Here is a 21,618-nt window from a genome sequence, read left to right on the forward strand (position 1 = left end):
CAGTCAGTGCAATGCTTTTGGGGATTCTTTCGCCCGTCTGTCTGCCTACCACTGGTTCACGTACCTAAATGAAGGAGTTTTCTAGTCACATCGCTAGAGTATTTGCTTTATTAACTCTTTGTGGTTGTTTGTCTGCTCTCAGCCACCACAGCAAGAAGCCATGCTAATCTTATATTTTACCCAATCAAGTATCAGTGCTTTTCCTAAACGAAGCTTGATGTCTAATGAACCTGTTCACGAATCAATACGGTGCTCCTATGAATAATAGATAACGGTACTCAGTATCAAACAAAGTGCGTTGAATGCATAGGAATGTGGAACAAAAATCATAACAGCAGAATTTAGCCATTGTGACACTTTGGTGTGTTGGAAAATATTGTTCATAAATATCAGAACTACTGTTTGCATAAATGTCTCATGTTGTTCGAATAATCGTATAAGTGTCCCAAGCGACAAAATCTTTGTTCATCTAAAGTGGAAAGTTCTGATCATTTCGGATACGCTGAAATCAATATTTGAGTAACTTGGTTACTCAAATTACTGGTTTGAATTATGTTGAAGTAATTGTTTTCAAAGAGAAGAACAATTGTTTGCATAAGTGTCTTATGTCATCTGAATAATCAGTAAAAAAATCTTTGTTAAAAAGTGCTGATGTTTTCGGATACACATTGCTGGCATTAATTATAAATTTATTGCATTAATGGCAGAAGTGTCTCATATGAAGTTTATATTGAAATAGCTGAGAAGGACCGAGATCGTGACTTCTTTGCATTTCTTCCGGAATTTCCATGTGATGGTGGAGTCAGAAAACAAACATACATTCAAATTTTTGACGCATTAAATCATCAATAAGCTTGATGTCTCAAAAGGGCCAGGTCCTGACAGAATTCCACCGGTTTTTATAAAAAAATTGGCATCTGAATTAATTCATCCACTTTTATGGCTTTTCAATAAGTCATAGGAATCAGAAAGGTTCTCAAAAATATGGAAAAACTCTTTTCATGTACCAGTATTGAAATCCGGTAATAGATCCGATGTAAGACATTATCGTGGAGTATCAATTATTTCTTGCATCCCAAAACTCTTTGAAGCCATTATAAATCAATAACTTTTTCAACAACTAAAGACACGAATTAAGAATAAGCCACACGGTTTTTTCAAAGGACGATCAACAACAATAAATTTGCTGGAATTTGTCACATTCACTCTGAATCCAATGGATAATGGTCATCAAGTTTAAGCTCTATACACTGACTTTAAAGGGTGTGTCACATCAAATTGCATCACGGAAAAAACGCTGTAGAAAATCGCCCAGTAGACCGATCCTTTTGAAAATTTTAGACAGTAAAATAAAAACTATTAAACAACTTTTGACATTTTCTTTTTATTCATACTTCGAGCCCAAGCCCGTATGCTCGCACCTTCCTCTTAACCCCGTCCATAAGGTTCTGGGCAACGTCAGGTTGTAGTTTTTTTTGAACAGAAATCCATTTTCTCTTGAAGTCCGCCTCCGATTTGACAACTTTTGGGTTCTTCCGGAGGGCCTGCTTCATAAACGCCCAATATTTCTCTATTGGGCGAAGCTCCGGCGCGTTGGGCGGGTTCATTTCCTTTGGCACGAAGGTGACCCCGTTGGCTTCGTACCACTCCAACACGTCCTTTGAATAGTGGCACGAAGCGAAATCCGGCCAGAAGATGGTCGGGCCCTCGTGCCGCTTCAATAGTGGTAGTAAGCGCTTCTGTAGGCACTCCTTAAGGTAAACCTGCCCGTTTACCGTGCTGGTCATCACGAAGGGGGCGCTCCGCTTTCCGTAAGAGCAGATCGCTTGCCATACCATGTCTTGCGAATCTCCTCCGGAACGCTGAATTTGTCCTCTGCGGAGAAGAACAACAGGCCCGGCAGCTGACGAAAGTCCGCTTTGACGTAGGTTTCGTCGTCCATTACCAGGCAATGCGGCTTCGTCAGCATTTCGGTGTACAGCTTCCGGGCTCGCGTCTTCCCCACCATGTTTTGCCTTTCGTCGCGGTTAGGAGCCTTCTGAACCTTGTATGTACGCAGGCCCTCCCGCTGCTTGGTCCGCTGGACGAATGAACTTGACAAATTCAGCTTATTGGCGACATCCCGGACCGAACTTCTCGGATCACGTCTAAACTGCTTAACTACGCGCTTGTGATCTTTTTCACTGACGGAGCATCCATTTTTGCCGTTCTTCACCTTCCGGTCGATGGTTAGGTTCTCGAAGTATCGCTTTAGTACTCTGATGACCGTGGATTGGACGATTCTCAGCATCTTACCGATGTCCCGATGTGACAACTCCGGATTCTCAAAATGAGTGCGCAGGATTAATTCACGACGCTCTTTTTCGTTCGACGACATTTTTCCAAATTTACGAAAAATTGACAGTGAAGCATGGCCAACGTGATCTATACACTCTTATCTGATTATAAGCGAAAGCTGAAGATATAATTCCTAAAAATTAAATTTCTACAGCGTTTTTTCCGTGATGCACCCTTTAGAATAAAATATAGTTAAATTTCACTGTAATATTTGGGCAGCATTCAAGTCTAAGCTGATTTGACGAAATAAATAAATAAATAATAAATTTTGTTTTGATTATGTAACTTGTTTTTTTTTTGCATTAAACGGATAAATTATCCAGGCAGCTCTCTTTAGTTTTTTTAGTTTTAAGTAGTATTAAGAATGTATCGGTCTACAATTTTGACGACAATAAATAAATAAATAAATATTCAACGGATAATAAAAACAAAATCATGTATTGATTATACTACATATGATTTACTCGTGGAGACTATTTCGAAAGATTTCGCACGACGACGAATTAAATAATATATGTTTTACATAAAAACATCACATTGAAATACATTGTTGAATTAATACATACATATAGTTCATAAAATAAACAAAAAAAAATTATTTTTCATAATCTTGCATGTATTACTGCTTTTTCAAGGAAAAATAATTCCGACCAGTACGATACCCATGTCTAAATTTAATACGACCGCAAAGGGCTAATGCATTCTCGAGTGTAGAATGAGCAAGCTAACATTGAGATGGTCATTTTTTCTATCCACATATATTGTTGAAATTTTCGCGATTTTCGGCATTCTGCAGAATTCAAGGTATACGAATTTTATAACCTGACATTAAATAAACCAGAAAAAAATTGAAATCAGTGCTTATCAGATAATCCTATCTCGATCAAAGTATATCAGTAAAAATCCTCAACAGTCACAAAAGAAAGCATGGGGTAATCGGAGGTATACTGAAGAATACAAAATAATGTTGTTTTCTCAGATGTGAACAGTAATACATGCAAGTGCTACCGCTGAACGGAGCACTGCGCCGGAAAGAATGCATATCGCGCTGGTGTGATCGATGTGCAGTATCACCCTGATATCGTCTATAGATGACGCTCGTAGAGAAAGGGTTAAGAGAAGCGTGTGATGCTAGGGGATAGTTTTTATGATATAATTGATTGTGACGCTCTAACGGATTTTTTCAATGAAAGAATTGAATATCTCTCGAGCAATACGATACTATAAAACCATATGTTCCCAAACTAAAAACGAATCCTTGGTTCGATGTAACAATTAGCAGGGCCATGATTGACCGTGATTTGGCATTCAAGCAATGGAAAGCTTCTAGTTCAGAAGGACATCACGATTTATTTAAGCAACTTCGTAATACAGTTACTACGCCACCAAAAAAACTGTGGGAAAGGCTTAGGAATCATGAGATTATCATAACATCTACGGAAAAAGTGAAAAAAAGACGATTTTTCGGACCACTCTAAAAATAGAAATGGGCGCCGTAGTAAAAAAATTAAAAAATACGGGTCTAATGTTTTGTGACAAAGAACAAAATTACCACTTTTAACGCAAATCTGAGAACCACTATATCGTTTTGGCATGGAATGGCTGAGCTACAGTTCTATTTTGCGTGTAAAAATTGTAATTTCATTATTTTACTAATAATTGTTATCCTAAAAATGTCGAAATATGCAGGAGAAATATGGTATGTCACGTTTCTCTCTTTCTTCATGAAGGGTCACTTGACCCGCAGTGGTAGAAATAGGTATACATGAACCTTCGGTAGATTTAGTGTTAAAGACCAAATCAAATATTCCCAGTAAGAAGCTAATGTCATGCATCTGGTATAATCACCTCTATGTGAATTGCTTCCACCTAACGAAAAATCATCACTGAAGATTGTATTGACAACAATCGATGCAATTGAGTCGAGCTTTGAAGATTAAATGCCCACAATACGAGGGCAGTCCGATAAGTACTTAGCCTAAAAAAAAAAGAAAAATTTTGGAAAAGTGGCGATTTAACTCTCAACATAGTCTCCTCTCCATACACTTGACCCAGCGATGCTCCAACTTCTTTAATCCATCTGAAAAATAGGCTTCGTGGCGGTGATGACCTCATTCGACTCAAATTTCTGCCCGGCGAGTGACTTTTTCAAGTTTGGAAACAAAAAAAAGTCGCAAAAAGTCGATCAAATCTGGAGAACACGGTGGATTGGGCATTAGTTCGTAGTGCAATTCGACGAATTTGGCCGTAGCGACGGCGGAATTTCCATTTTTTCCATTTTTCTAAAATCCGCGAACACGATCGCTTCCATACACGGTCAAAACAAAACTACGAGTCCGATTCGGCTGAAATTTTGACAGTAGCCGTTTACGTGAATGTACTACACCAGGGGTGGTCAAACTTTTGTACATTGCGGGCGACTAATCGTTCAAATATTTGGTTGCGGTCTACCAACATTGACTGTATCAAAAAGTTATTAGAAAATGTATTTAGTACTAGAAGATAGAACAAAGAATCAACCCTTTTATAAAATAAAAATATTTATTGGTTACTAACCAACGGATAACTTATACTTTATTTTCTGTAAAGTCTTATCAATTAATGTTTTTTTTTTCATTTCAAGGGAATTGTATTTATGACATACAATTTGCATTTGCAACATGTATTTATTTTTCATTAAACTACATCCGAATGTTGCGAATTGCATATTTCGAAATGTTAAGCTAACGAGTAAAATTCTGTTCAACTAGACTCTATAATAGGGTCCAATATATAATTTTGAAATTTGTTGTTTCTCGTGTCATTCTATTCGTGGCTATATTTCTTGAAACAAATTGGCACAATTAATTCACATGGCATTGCTTATTTGTCAAATAAAAATAATAATAACGGGTGTTTAATAAAAAATGAGAATTTTTTCAATCACATATAAAAATAATTTTTTTTTCATCGATTTCAGTATTTTTTTATTAATAACATAATGTATTTTCTTCAAAAAAATGTCAGTGAATGTTTGAGTAAGGGCCGTGGTCTGCTGTTCGACGCAACTTTGTCGCGATGCTCTCACAGGAACGTTGTACGGCACTTACGTCCATTTCCCGGATACAATTCCGGATTCTTGTAGTCAGTTGCTTCGTGTCCTTGGCCCTCCAATTGTTTTTATACACTAGGGTACTGAGTGAGCCAAAGAAATCCTCTATTGGGCGGCATTGGGGCAAGTTTGTTTGGTTACGATCTTTCGGCACGAACGGTATCTTTTTCTGCTCAAAATACGCCAGCGTCTTCTTGGCGTAATGGGGAGACGCCTTGTCCGGCCAGAAGACGTACTTCCTATCCGCGTGATGCTCGTTCAGGAACGGCAGCAGGATTTTATCGTGGCACTCTTCTCGATAGATTTGTTGGTTGATTGCCAGACCGCTCGGCTTGAACCAAGGCTTTGAAATGCCCCGGTCGGAAATGGCGATGTACAACATAACCTTTTTTTTCAAACTTGTGCTTGAACTTGTATTTCACTTCAAGCGGTGTGGATGACTTGTCGCTGGAGTAGTAATTATCATTTCCTGGAATATGCGTTTTGGACAGCGGAAAATAGCTTTCGTCGTCCAGAACGAAAGACGTCCCGCGGTATTTTTTGGTCATCCACCGACACTGTGATTTAACCGTCTCAATCTGCTCCTCCGTGTACTCCGGCGATCTCGTCTTCTTCCTGCAGACGATTCCTTCCATCTTGAGGGTCCGATGGATCAATACGTGGGAGCAGCCATATTTCCGACCGGCGTCACGCAGGCTGGTTGCGTCCTTGTTGTCAAACAGCTTCTTTAACGATGTCTTCCTCTGCTTCGTCATTATCGTCACCGGACGACCACTTTCGACCTTCCACTCTACGTTCAGGGAACTCAGGATACAATATACCGTACTGACAGGTACATTTTCTTCCTTAAAATGTGCCACCGTGAACTTTTTTCCTTGCTGGAAATGCGTTTCGTAGAACCGTACAATGCGTTCGCGGAGCACGTGCTGTTTCGACGCCATCTTTGCTTTGACTAAATTCAAACTAGCAAAACCAAACACGCCTACTGTTTCTAGGGAGCCCAAAGAACAATTTTCTTGGAGAAAGAAAATTTTACGCTCTTTATTTAAGTTACTGAAAGGTATTGAACATTTTTTATTTAACACATTTAACATTAAAACTCGCATTCGCCGTCTTCAAAGGCGAAATTCTCTCCAAAAAAATAGTTTTTCCTGATTCTCGAAACCTTATGCTGGATGTGTCCAGAATTTTCAATCGGTCATTTAGCAAATGATATGCTTGGAGAAAAAATTGTAGAAATTGTTTCTACTGACAATTTTTTGTTTCATTACAAGTTATGATCGAACTGGATGTGTTAATAAAAAATAACTAACAATTTAGAAAAAAAAGAAAATATTAAAACCCAAACAATAATGAAGATATATCTATTCTTATAATTAATTTTGGAGGTGACACTATCATAGACCAGCTGGCGGGCACCTAAGAATACCTACGCGGGCGACCGGTAGACCGCCGACTACCGTTTGGACATCCCTGTTCTACACGATAAGTAAAGGGTGTGTCACATCAAATAGCATCACGGAAAAAACGCTGTAGAAATTCGCCCAGTAGACCGATCCTTTTGAAAATTTTAGACAGTAAAATAAAAACTATTAAACAACTTTTGGCATTTTCTTTTTATTCATACTTCGAGCCCAAGCCCGTATGCTCGCACCTTCCTCTTTACCCCGTCCATAAGGTTCTGTACAACGTCAGGTTGTAGTTTTTTTTGAACAGAAATCCATTTTCTCTTTAAGTACGCCTCCGATTTGACAACTTTTGGGTTCTTCCGGAAGGCCTGCTTCATAATCGTCCAATATTTCTCTATTGGGCGAAGCTCCGGCGCGTTGGGCGGGTTCATTTCCTTTGGCACGAAGGTGACCCCGTTGGCTTCGTACCACTCCAACACGTCCTTTGAAAAGTGGCACGAAGCTAGATCCGGCCAGAAGATGGTCGGGCCCTCGTGCTGCTTCAATAGTGGTAGTAAGCGCTTCTGTAGGCACTCCTTAAGGTAAACCTGTCCGTTTACCGTGCCGGTCATCACGAAGGGGGCGCTCCGCTTTCCGCAAGAGCAGATCGCTTGCCACACCATGTACTTTTTGGCAAACTTGGATAGTTTCTGCTTGCGAATCTCCTCCGGAACGCTGAATTTGTCCTTTGCGGAGAAGAACAACAGGCCCGGTAGCTGACGAAAGTCCGCTTTGACGTAGGTTTCGTCGTTTATTACCAGGCACTGCGGCTTCGTCAGCATTACGGTGTACAGCTTCCGGGCTCGCGTCTTCCCCACCATGTTTTGCCTTTCGTCGCGGTTAGGAGCCTTCTGAACCTTGTATGTACGCAGGCCCTCCCGCTGCTTGGTCTGCTGGACGAACGAACTTGACAAATTCAGCTTATTGGCGACATCCCGGACCGAACTTCTCGGATCACGTCTAAACTGCTTAACTACGCGCTTGTGATCTTTTTCACTGACGGAGCATCCATTTTTGCCGTTCTTCACCTTCCGGTCGATGGTTAGGTTCTCGAAGTATCGTTTTAGTACTCCGCTGACCGTGCATTGGACGATTCCCAGCATCTTACCGATGTCCCGATGTGACAACTCCGGATTCTCAAAATGAGTGCACAGGATTAATTCACGACGCTATTTTTCGTTCGACGACATTTTTCCAAATTTACAAAAAATTGACAGTGAAGCATGGCCAACGTGATCTATACACTCTTATCTGATTATAAGCGAAAGCTGAAGATATAATTCATAAAAATTAAATTTCTACAGCGTTTTTTCCGTGATGCAATTTGATGTGACACACCCTTTAATCTCTCTTGCGAAACTGACACCATCGGGCGATGAGGCTAAGTACTTATCGGCCGCCCTCGTTCATATGGTACTCTATGTTAGTTGAATATCATTAAATATAACCGCGCTTCGGTACGAGGCTCTTTTCGTTGAGTTGGAAAATGGCTTCTCTGCGACGCGTTATTCGGCCTAAAACTAATCGTCCAATTGACTCCAGCGGAAAGCGTACGATTTGCTGGGGAATAATTACGGTACGACGACTCCCAACCTTTTCATCGTCCGTAAATCATCGAGTCGAATGTACATCGAATTAACCGCCCGCGAAAGTATTTTTATGTGCCGTTAGTTTTTTTTCTGTTTGCTTACTGTACAAGTCGAGTGTAGCAGCAGCAACACAATAATCACATTCACTTTACCCTCCGTTTACATGTGTGTACGGAGCGCTCGGTCATATCATCAAGTGCTCGACAAAGCGTGACATATTCGTGGCAAAAGGCGAAACACTGACCCTCCTACCATTGCCACTTTTGGTTCGTTCGCGCTCAAACGAGAGGTAATTATCCACGTTTAGCCGTCCGCTGCTCCGTGTGACTCTGCCCGAGTTAGTCTTTTGCGATTTAGTTCGATCGCGCAGATATTTCGCCATTTGCGATAATGACGAATCTAGGTTTCTCGAAAATACACACACACACACACACACACACCCATCCTATTATCGAAAAAATATATTTGCAATAAATCATCCTCTTGATGATGAACATTCGTAAACAATTGAGGCTCACTTCTGTATCCATACACACATTGGGGATCCAATTTGGCGTACAACAGAGCGTTTTTTTTTTTGTTAATTAGTTGGAAGTGATGCACACCGCAACTTAAATGGGCAACGGCTACCTCGCGGCCACTCGCGGCTGTGTGTATACGATTTGAAATAATAAGATGGCAGATGCTTTCATGGCATACCCTAATGAACCATCGCCCTCTTCTCTCTATCCGTTTCCGTCTGTGTCCGCTGTCTTTCTCGGCTGATGAGTTGATTTCATTTCTCGCTCGCGGTTTCAACTTGCGATCCAATTCGAAGACACCAACAGCAGCAGCAGGGTGGGTGGTTGCGTTGCGAGAGGCTACAGTTTCGTTCCAGAAAAAGACATAGTCGTTGTCGCTGTCGTGTGTACACACATACCCCACGAGACGATATTCGATTGTTTATTCATTTTTTTATGTGCACATACATTACCCCACTGGGTAGGAAGGGCTGGGCGGCTGGAAAATGGCAGTTGCGGTGCTGTGGAACACCGAGGAGGAATGAAACGCGAACACATTAGCTCTAGCTCTGTCTTTCTTCTTCCCATTATGTTTGATGCGCACCGTGTACCAGTCAACCCGCGACTTCGTCGTGTCCGTGCCCCGAGATGGCCATTTGTGGTGGCCATCGGTTTTGCGAGGAACTCTCAAGCGAAAGGGCCAGTAATTTGGCAGGCACTAGCGATATGCGAATGAGTCCAATGATGGCGGTTGGATCTCAGCAAGAAAAAGGTGGGGTACAAGTGGGCGGATATGGATGAGAAACGAAGGGCGATGGGAAGCGAATCGGAATTTCTATGGCGCTTAACTGATGTGGTGTGGTAATGGGATTGAAGCCGAGGTGGACAGTTAATTTTCCGATCATAATGGTACATCGTGTCAGTAGTAGGCTGAAATACCCCACTGCAAGGTGAATTTGTTTTGGTTGAGTAAACGACTACGACAGTTTGTAAATAGATTAGACGGCTTGGGTGTTACATGCTGATAATACCATTGTCATCATCAGTTTTCATTGGTTTCTGTGCCATGTTTGAAGAATGTTTTCGCGATTTTGAACGAAACAATTTAAATGCACTCAAGCTTAATATATCTCATGTGTGAATCATTAAGTCGATCGATGAGTAATAGGGTGCCAATGAATGTGGTCAAAGTTTAAGTTTTTTGAAAATCGAAAAATCACCCAAGGTGGGAGTAAAGGAAATCGGGGCTTCCAAAAAAAATCGGTGCCAAATGTCTTAAAATTGCATGAAACGTCGAAATATACTGTTATCTCGAAAAAAAATTGTCAGAACACTTTTGTTCTTGTTTGATATTTTCCTTTTTGGTTTTTGTTTGAAATTTGTTCAAAAAACTCAAATTTGAACATCTGCGACACTAGTAAATGAAGTCCGAATGAGCTAATATTTTGCATGGGGTATATCGTGCAAATCAACATCTCGCAGCAAATTCCGAATGAAAAATCGAGATAACTATTTTTATTTGCACTCAAAACCATACGTTTCGTCTCGTATTTCGAAAAAAAAAAAAAAGTTTCGGATTTCATGCAGTTTTAGGCGTCGTGCACAAATTACGTAACGCTAAAAATCCGGATTTTGGAATCCAACCCCCCCCCCCTACGTAACGCAATTTCCTGTCTCTAATACACAGAAAGTAACGCAACCTCGAGCAGCCTACCCTCCACCTTATCACGTTACGTAATTTGTGCACGACGACTTAAGACATTTGGCATAAATTTTTTTATTGAAAAACCCGACCTGATTTTTCGATTTTCAAAAAACCCAAATTTTGACCGCTTTGCGCCACCTTCTCTTAAGTCCGATTGAGCAGATATTTTGCATAGGGTGTTTTTTCGAGGTAGTGAACATTTTTTATGGGGAAACTTTTTGAAATTCGAGATGACCATTTTCATTGGCACCCTAATGAGTAATCAGAGCACCAGTAAAAATGACTATTTTGATTGAAAATATATGTGTAGATTTGTATTATTCAAGTTTAGCAATTGTGGATGTCTTATGAGAACCAAGAACTGTCATTCCAAAAACCATTGATTGAACTTTGAATCAAGTACATCTAAAAGATGGTACTTAACCCTTTCCCATACAACATCGAGTCTCCCTCGTGATGTACTTGCATAACATAGGGCGCTAGAACGCTCGGCAGAGTAGTGAAATCACTTGATGTGTGATGTTTTGAATGGAAATACTGAAATATTGGGCATGCCTTCAAGTTGTATATAAAATGCAATTTTCGTCCTTTGAATGCAAATTCAAATAATTGTTTGGGGAGAAAAATTATTTGAGCTCGTAAAAATTGACGAAAAAATACCAAAAAAAATTTAAATATCTCATAACATTTGGTTGGCATGCGAGTTCGTGTTGAACCTTTTGCTGACTGGATTGGATGTACATGTCCGTGTATTCTGTCGTTCACGTAGTAATGAAGTATGTTAATCACAAGAAAAAAAAATAGCGTGTACTAGTGACTTCTGCTAGCTTTTGTTTTTACTAGAGGCTAGAGGTAGAGGCGAATAAAATTATATTTTTAAAGCCTCTAATAAAAATAAGAGGTTCGGCTGCCTCGTATTGGAGGCGATGATAAATTATTTGGACTTTCATTCGATGGATTAGATCACAAACCACTTATGTTAATTATATGCACAAATATAGGGGTTCGTTTCTATACATAAATAAAGTTGTCTCGCCTACCTTCTCTGGTTACCCAGAGATATCTTCCGTCGTCCCGCCTTGATGTACACGGTAGATTGAAAACACGATGCATCACAGAGTCATTTCATAGGCATCACATAGCCCATCGAGATCTTCAGTCGCCGTGTCTTGAAATATGTGAAAATTTCAAGAGAATTCGGGGGTCGGGTAAGTATTATTTGTTTGGTTCCTAATACATAAGGAATTTATATTACTAATCATCAGCAACGGATGGAGGCTAGCTTTTAACTGAACAATTCTGAATTCGTACCACCTACGATATTGTGCAACTTGCTCAATGCTAATGCTAATGTTAATGCTAATGCTCCTAATACATAAGGAATGTAAAAATACGTCATAGAGATATTTAAAAATACTTTTTGCATTACGTTATATGTTCGTGACTCACAGCGCGAAAGAGGAGCAAGTATCCCTATTTTCAAATTCCATTTTCCATCCCTTCCTTTTTTCTCATCTAAACCTCTCTCTCCTTTCCGAAATGCAGTGTGTGGTGCATAACACAACTACAACACCAGCAAAACCCGAAATAAAATATAAAACGCAACGAATACCAACGGAGTGCAAAGTGCATACAAACAGATTCCTATATATTTTACATTCCATTTCCAACCGTTTAGCATGTTACATCGCGTGAATAAATCCAGATTATGTAAGAAATTTCCAAAGTGTTTTAATTTTCCTGTGCCACATCTAAACGGTTTGGTCTTCCGCAAGACCAAAGTTAGAGAAGACTCCAAAATCCTGAGCTATCATCCAGGCCTCCTTCAGTCGAAGGATCCACAACTTCCTCAATGGTGTGATCCACCATTATATATGGAAATTACATAGTACTACGGGGCTTTCCCTGTCACTTAGCTTAGTGTGCACAACAGTTCTTAATTGAGGGCTTACTATACCATTCCAAATTTTTCAATCGTGCAATGTGTGACACGACAAGCAAAACAATACGCTTATTGCACCGGGACTATCGAACAAATTTCCAACCTGGAAAAGTCGTTAGACAGTTGCGAGAGTCGAGCCTTTCCCTTCCTATTTTTGTATGCCATTCCATCGTTTCTTGCCCTTTTTCTGACTTCCGCTTTGTATTCTGCTGTCCGCCGAACACCACACGTTCTACTACATGGGCTGAAAAGCCTCTATAACACCACTCGAAACCACGTAAACCATCCGCCCTTTTCAGGGATGCCACGTTATGTTTAATCCTGAAATTTTCATACCTAACAAATCAGAGATATCATATAAATGAAAAATTGAGAATACGGACTTTAAAGTCGTTTACTCTAATCGTATTTGTTTTGTTATCATGGGAACGAATATTACTCGAAGTTATGACGGCGTCGTAGGTTGATACGATATTTTCGGGCGCGAACAATATCTTATCGTGTATATCACTACCATCGTGAAGCTTACTCCCCAATCCAATCGCTTGTAATTCGCTCGCTCGAAATGCAAATGTAGTGCAAAGAATTGGTCAAATTTCTGATTGGCAGTTTGACATGCGGTACAATGTACAACCAAAGTATGTCTGTCATGCTACGATGGTACCCGTACAACGCTAGTACAGCTGTATTTCTGTCCATGATTTAGTAAGCATTTCTATTGTGTTGATTAAATTATCGATTGAATGGAACAATTCAACATATTATTTTGTAAGTAAAATGTTTGAACAGTTGCCATGTAAGATCAATTCATGAATTGTTATAGATTATGTTCTTCGTTAAAAGGAAATTTTACCACAATATGTGAAACGGAATTATTGCATCTCTCATGTTCACACAGTTCTCGAATCGCGAAAGTTCATTCACCTCTAGTATCTGAAATGACGATTTTCGCAGGCTCCTCAATTTAGAAGCACGTTTTAGCGAAACATATTCCGATCTGCACAAAGATAAGCGAGTACAAAAGTACTCGCAGATTGCATATATTTGCAATGCGGATTTCCCCAGGCATCTTTGTTTTGAAATCCAGCTTAGCGAAACGCATTTCGGTGGGAACAAAAATACCCCCGACTTGCATGTATTGGCAACGCGGATTCCCCCAGGCACACGACGAAAAGGTGATAATCGCTTGGTACCAGGTCCGGATTATGTATTGTTGTGGTGCATGCATTAAAACATCCCAATCAAGCTCCCGCAGTTTCTGGCGAGTCACTATACTGCCCATGATTGCATAGAAGACGTAATCGACAACACCATTATTGTTGGGAAAACGCGTTTTTGTTGTTTTTGGCATAACCACGCAAATTTCCTATGAAATGATCTGTCCAGTTGATGGATACTATCGGCAAAAAGAGGGCCTAGGTGATTTTGCGGATTAAAACATATTTTTTCTATTTGGAAAACGCTTGCGTCTATTTATGCGGACAATCAATCATTTAAATGAACATGTCTCTGCATAGCTAAACGTAATCACCAGGTTGCTCTGTTTGTAGCGTTAGTATTTTCAATTCCGATAATAGTAAAAACGTCTCCGTCGGTAGTTTCAGTTGTTATCGGATAAAATCAAAAAGGTTTGGAATAAATTTAGTGAAATGTCTGGAAAAGGTGCTCTTGATTTGTTGCGAGTCTATGATAGTACTTTTTTTTCTGAAGAATACTCTGGGATATGATGAGAACGTGTTTTTTTAAATTAATTGATGTTGGTAAGTTTAGCAGCATGATTTACCGATATCACGATCAATCGCATTAAGATGGTGTAGTGCAGGGGTTTTCAAATGGTGCTCCGCGGGAAATTTGTACTCCGCGAAGTTATAGCAAATGCTCCCGCCCGAAAACCCACCTTGAAAAAAACAATTATTTAATTTTATTTCACTGGGCATATAGTGATTTATCTTGTTTACTTCGGGTCAGATGTCGTGTAACTGCGCCTCGAAACCGAAATAGAGTTGTTCACAGTTGGGTAATGTCAATGCAAATAAGATTTGTTTTATTGATTAAAAAATGCAGGTGCTCCGTCAAATTATTTTGCTATAAAAAGTGCTCTGCCATAAAAAAAATCTGAAACCCCCTGGTGTAGTGATTTACTCCAACGGTATGAGTAAATGCTGAGTATGTGAAATAATTCAATGTTGAATCCGAGGAGTCATAATGCTAAGAACCAATATTATTTTAATTTTACTACTGATCTGATTGTTTCATTATCTACTTGAAGATTCAAATGCAGAAATTTAGGTAATTATAACATTAAAAAACACAATTGCTTCTCTTTGTTCATCGTGTACAAAAAATAGTAATTATATGAGCAGCGTTTCAATGGTTTCTTATATTCATCTATTATTAACACTAAGTAATAAGACACTATCGTGACAGACATGTTTGGACTCTACAAAAAATTTGATTCAAATGTAGATTTAGCTTATAGCACATAATACTGACAATTGTTGATTTTCGAACGATGTCTGAAAGCTGTATGGAACTACGTCTGTTATGCCGAAAAACAGTGATTTTTCGGAAAGGTTTTTTTCAAAATTGCTCAAATGTTTGTTTGCATGTTCAGCAAACGTATTACATTGTGTAGAATGCGAAACAGCGAAAAAGTCAATTTCGTTAACACTTTGACGTCCGCGCGACTCGTAAAAAAATATTCGCTTGGCGCCGGCAGCGCTAATTCAGATTACTTGGTTTGTCGCCGCCCGTTCTTGACATTATCGGGAAATTATAAATTGTTAAGTTTTACTAATCTCATCGTTAGTTTCCATACGTTCTCAACCCTGTTTCATGACATTTCGATGATATACATATGTAAATATTACAAACCTGCCCATATTCCCCCCCACTATAATATGTCCATGCGGGTAATCATCGAAAAAGTTCTACTTTTCGGTATGTTTTTATTCTAGTGAAAATATTGAAAAACACCCGGTCAATTAATTCGAAAAACAGTATATTGAAATGCTAGAAACTGCATTCAAGTTTGGAAAAAACATGAGTTTCGAAAGATATAATTGAGGTTCTTCTTAATATGTCCGTATTTCCCCACCTCCCCTATTTATAAAAATATAAAACTTGTTGGGTGTGTGAAGGTTATTGTTACCTAAACAAAACCCCAACAGAATGCAAACGATACTAAAGTGTTGTCGCCAGCCACTGAGGTACTATGCGTACGTAACCACTGTGGTGTCGCCGGCATTCAGACGCTAGTTTTCGTACGTAACCACTGTGGTGTCGCCGGACGCCAAAGTGTTAATTTTGTCGTTTACGTCTCCTATACAAGCATGGGCAGTATAGACATGTGTGGCCTGATGGAACACAACACCTCTTCTGTTGAACAATTCTGGACGTTTCTGGTCAATCGCTGGCTTCAATCGCTGGCTTTCAGCGATCTGGCTTGTATTTTTACCTTTATAAAAGGAAAAGTGTAAAATGTACCGAGTTTTCTCTTTGTTGACTTCCATTGTTAACACCCTGAAACTCACAACACACACAACTTTAACCTTACACTCTGACCCGAAAATCAGTCAATGTAAAAACTGTTGCTACCCACTTTCTAGATACCATTTGATGCCGAAAATTTATACCGTCTCACATCAGCCCAAACTACCCATGACTAATTGTTCCGTTTTATCTCTTATCTCCTTCCAGGAATGCAAACGAAGCTTGACACCACCATCGTAGCGTTTACAGCGCAGCTCTCTAGCTATCGGCGATCGTATACGCTCATAAATCGTGGCGCTAATTGAAACAACATTTCCCTACTTGTCGAAGCGCACGCATTGAACCGCCACCACAACATACCTTACGCACACCAACACTCCCTCGCACCGAGTCGGGCCAGGTCCCGAGGATGGGTTCAATGTCTACAGCCAGTAGTCAGATATACGACCGATCATAGCAGCGCGGAGTAGTGTATAGTTAAACGTCCTCGCTGTCGTAAATACTGAATTCGCTGACATCTCGGAAACACCACCAACAACATAACCCGCGAGTTACCGTAGCACCGCGCGTACCTCCACTTCCTCTCATCCGCATCCTCACTTGGGGATCGACCATAAATATATATCATATTCAGCCGATTTCTTTATTCGTTAATTTTTAGTTAATCGTTGCGTTTCTCCGCGTTCCCCTCAATGGGCCCGCACCCGTCTCTATCTCTCTCTCGCTTCTACCCACCACCAATCGCAACTGATTCCGTCTTGCTCCGGCAACTGGGCGGTGGCGGCGGCGGCGACTCAGTCAGTCAGTGGACGCGCGCGGGTTTTGTTTTAATGATGAAAAGGTCGACCGGGCCGAGAGCGCAAGAAGAATAACGTCGAGCAGAAAAAGAAACGAGTTTTATCACATTTTTTTTTCCTTTAGTTAAAGTCTGCTGAACTGCTGCCTGCTGCTTGCCATGCCTACCGGTGGAGGATGAAGAGGAGGAGGCTCGGGATCAGAGGCTGAGAGAGATGGTGATGGTGTGTGATGTGATGATGGTCGCAAAAACAGCAAAATCCTACTTGTGCCGGCAGTTGGCTGACGCAGGTCATGCTGGAAGTGTGCGGCGGCAACTGTGTTCTGTGTTCGATGAGAGTTTTATTGAGTTTTCAGTGATATTTGCTGCTGCCCTTCCCCGCCGGATTGGATTTGGGTTGGGAACACGCTTGTGTGTGGGGAAGAAAAGGGTCTCCAGTGCGAGTTTGTGTGTGCTTTTTTCGAGTGACAACGCGACGACGAGCTGATTTTAGTTCAGAGCCATTATTAGAGCTATCTGTTTAATTCGATTTGCAATCGTTTCAGCGAGAAACAAGCAGTGAGCAGTGAGTCACCAGTAGTAGCAGCAGCAGCGAGTGTGCTAAATTTGTTGATCAGAGTGGAGGTGAAAAAGAAGAAAAAAAGAGTTTAAGCAAATTAGTGCCAGTGCAAACATCTGTGTTCGGCTGTAAAAATATGATGATGATGATGATGAGAGCACGGGATGAAAAATACCAAAAAAATCCTTCAGCTCCCTAAATGCAATCTATAGCTGTACACAGAGAGAGTGCTAAAGAATAATTCAAATAATCGATATTGTTAGCCGTGAATGCTACGGAAAAGACAAGTAGGTATAATCGGGAAGATCTGGTTTCGGAGCGAAGCGAAGCAATCAGTCTCTGTGTGTCGTGTGTTTGTGTGTACGTGGAACAGAACCCAGCTGGAATACGAAGAAAGGAAAAAAAGGTCAGAGGAATAACTCGTGAAGAGAACGGGAAAGGAAGAGGGAAGAAAAAAACTTCCCAAGTAATGTTTCCCGAGTGATGTAAGAGGAGGAGGTCGAGCAGACAGAAGAAATCACGTGTAAACGCTGTACTCAGCTCACACATCCAAAAAAAAAGCAGCAGAGCAAAGCGAGGGGCGAGAATCGCGCAAAATCTGGTTTTCTCTCCCGGAGAAGACCTGGGTTTCTGGTGTGGTGCTGTGTAGTTGTCGCGTCGTTGTTTGTTGAACCTCGTGCGGCACACGCACACCTGTCAAAATAGGGAAGATGGATAAAGACGGTGATAAGAAGGGTGGCGACAAGAAAGGTGGGCAATCCGGAGCCGGCTTGGGAGGCGCAGCCGGTGTTCCAGATCCTGCCTCACTACTCGACGCCGCTTCGTTATTTGGTAAGTTTTACTCTGGTGATCGGTATCATCAAAACCTCCCCAAAACTTCCTTCGCATCCGATTGTTTATCATTTCGAATCATCGACCAGAAATGATTGCGCTCAAGCACATGACATGACATGTCAAACAGAGATGTCAGTTCTGCGGAAGTATACGGATCCGTGTGCAAAGTCTACAAATCTTTCTACAATATTTTTGGATTTTTGATTTCAATGAAATTAGTAATAAAGAATTATTTTATTTTGAAGGTAGTAGACCAAATTGAAATACATTCTAACCGATGATTATTTGTTTTGTCATTTGTCAATGTCTTCTATTCTCTTTTATCGGATTATACATTAGGGCCCTCTTGTACGATTCCATTTGAATATACAGTAAAACCTGTTTTTGTGCGATTTTTTTTGTGCGGTTTTATGTTCTTATGCGGTTTTTTTTTGTGCGGTATATGAAAAGAAGCATATTTGACGAAGTTTTCGTCCATTCAGTTTTTTTTCGATGGTTTATATGCATTTCAGTGCGAAAAAAGCATATCTGCGTCTCAATTATCCACTTCTGAAATTATTCCCCTCCTCCCATCAAATGCTCTAAGTTTTTGCATGACATGATATGTAACATCATCACGTTTCGGCATGCATCTAAAACCACAAAACAGCCACGCGCAACCGAAAAGGCAAACTGTCCCATCGCAAAGCAGGAAAACAAAAGAAAATTGAACGGTGAATGGCGTGGATATGAGTTATTTTCTTGGGGGAAACATTTTTTATGCGGTCCCTATCTACCGCACAAAAGAAGTTTCGGTGTACCGAACACGGTTTTTAAAGCTACTGGTGAAGTTTTGCACGATTTTTTCATGTGATCCCAATCCCCCGCACAAAAAAAGGTTTGCCTGTATATCGTTGCTGAAGATATTGTATTCATAATTGTTGATTCAAAGAATCACTGATCTTAACTTCAGAATGATTTGAAGAATCTATAACATCTGATATACATGATAATGGGTTGTACATTGAATACGAAAAGTCTATGAGCCTTTTGGCACAAGTTCTGTTGCCTATGGTCTCGTTCTTGTTCATAAAACAAAACATAAAATTAAATAAAATCATTCGATTGTCATCAAACGAGAAAAGTTTAGTCATCTTTATCCTCTTCAATTTCGTCTCCGAATCCGAAATCCCATACATCATCCTTAACATCATCTATGAGATTTTGTACAACATCAGAATCGACTTTTTTCAGCATATATGTGCATATTTTCATCACTTCCTTAACTTTTCTGACTACTTTAGGATATTTAACCTGCTTAATAATAGCTCAGTACTTCTCAATCGATCGCATCTTCGATGTATTTGATGCATTATTAACACGTATTTTCAGTACGTCGAACTTCTTCGTATCAAACTGGTGTTTAATGTGAGTGGAAAACTTTGTTTTCTTCATGTGCTATAATAATCTCATACAAAAATTTCATCTGAAGATAATTTGATATTATAATGATAAGTTTAGTGGGAAACTGATCTCGTATCCAGATGTCGACACCGTACCGTTGTCATCGCGAATACGTTTCATTCCGTTTCCACCGTGAAGTGTATTCGAGAATCAGGCCCGTCTTCTTTGTTATGGCATGAAGCCAAATCCGGCCAGAAAACCGTAGTACCGTTGTGGTGAATGAAGTCGCTTTTCAAGACATTTTTTAAATTATTTTTCCCTATATTTTTAAAATGAATGTAGAGAACCGCTTATCCGCGAGCGGGTCATCGGAAGCTCTCTGGTACATCAAACTTGTCTTTAGTAGTGAAAAATTGGCTTTCCGGAATCTGCTTGAACACGTTAACTGACTACCGAACCTTCAACATCCATAATCCAACCAGATGTTTGACCTTCTACATGAATCTTTTGCATTTGATGGTACAAAAAACCGTAGATTTTGCAGCTACTAACTTTTACCGATGTCACGATGTAAAAGAATCTTATTTTCAAAGGTCGAGCCGTTCTTTCAACTCCATTTTTGTTACTTTAGTGTAGCCGATAGTAGTAGTCATACATTGAAAAACCATATACACGGAACTTCTTCTACAAAAATCTCAATAAGTATATCCTAAACTTGAAAATTTGAAGCAATTCGCGTGTAAATTTTATGCCTTTATTCGGAGTTATCGTAAGGTTTTGAATATGAAGGTCATCGCATGCGACTGTACTGGCTGATTTCTTGTCTTCTCATTTTTTTTTCTATATCGTCAACATATGAAATATAAAATTTTTTTCATTCCATCTGTTTATTTATTTAGGCTCATTAGCATTTTAGCTGTAACAGAGCCGGATTTTTCAATCTCAATTCTCATTTACTATAAATTTCCTATTACTTCTACCAAAACTAACAACCATATTTCAGACATAATTTTCGCTCAAGATTCTTGATTCACTTGCAAATAACATGTTTCTCCGTTACATGGAACACATGTTTGATACAGAAAAGTGAATTTTCATTCATAATTTTAATTTTCCACCTGAGAATAATTTTCGTTTCACATCAACGAAACACGAAGCTTAATTCCGCAAACACGAAATCATATGGGAACATATGGGAATTATTTTTGTTTGACTTTCTCTCAAAACTTTAAGAAAAAAACTTTTTTTTTGCGGTCTTTTGTTTTGTCTGTATTATAGTGACTTTCAACACTTTTTGGCTGGTTCGTCACTTTTACTTCCATTTTTGGAAGAATGTCGGGAGTGAGAATTCAACTCGGTACGGATGTTACCACTACGCCAGATCGCCTCCTCTATCAGTGCTTGTTACCTTATATGCTTATATTAGTTATCTTTATTATCATGTGTTATACTGTCATTCACCGGTGAGTGACGTGACAGCCAACGTGTTAAAGACCTTCAGCAACAATACGCATCGAATATCTTAACGTTATCCTACGTCAACTATGCGGTCATATTTCGGACACGATCCTTCAACTTCATCCAAAGAGGAAGAAACGTAAACGTTGTGTATGAAGTTATAGTTGAGCTTGATTATTGTAATTTTGAACGATCCGATCACAAGATAAAAACCATCCAGCAAGTGGGACAAGCTGAAAAAGCTGGTTAAATTTCAACATGTTAGGTAAATTTTTCAAATAAATCAATTCAATTTGAAACTATCAGCTAACTTTCACAAACAGTCACTAGCTATTATTCGAACCACGAAGATTCAATAAGAGACCACGCGATCTCGATACTGCATAGATTGTATCCGAAAAAAGTCAGGTTGTTAGCAAGACACCGATGAACGATGTTTTTACTGCCCCCATATTTGAAACATGGCTTCGAACTGTGAATCAGA

General features: G+C 39.8%; 1 protein-coding gene across 20 annotated transcripts in view; it reads left to right on the forward strand.

Moving 5' to 3' along the window:
• Positions 1-21,618, forward strand: part of LOC129778600 (uncharacterized) — a 190,428-nt gene that overhangs the window by 92,465 nt on the left and 76,345 nt on the right. For 19 of the 20 annotated variants that reach the window (XM_055785600.1, XM_055785597.1, XM_055785611.1 and 16 more), the window contains exon 2: positions 17,446-18,290. In XM_055785600.1, coding sequence (XP_055641575.1) covers positions 18,170-18,290 — 121 coding nt within the window. In that variant the 5' untranslated portion in view covers positions 17,446-18,169. Of the gene's footprint in view, positions 1-17,330; positions 17,348-17,445; positions 18,291-21,618 lie in introns of those variants that run through there. The other variant, XM_055785602.1, reaches the window with a different exon arrangement.

This window comes from Toxorhynchites rutilus, chromosome 3 (assembly GCF_029784135.1).
Source record: "Toxorhynchites rutilus septentrionalis strain SRP chromosome 3, ASM2978413v1, whole genome shotgun sequence".
In the NCBI taxonomy this organism is placed as follows: Eukaryota; Metazoa; Arthropoda; class Insecta; order Diptera; family Culicidae; genus Toxorhynchites; species Toxorhynchites rutilus.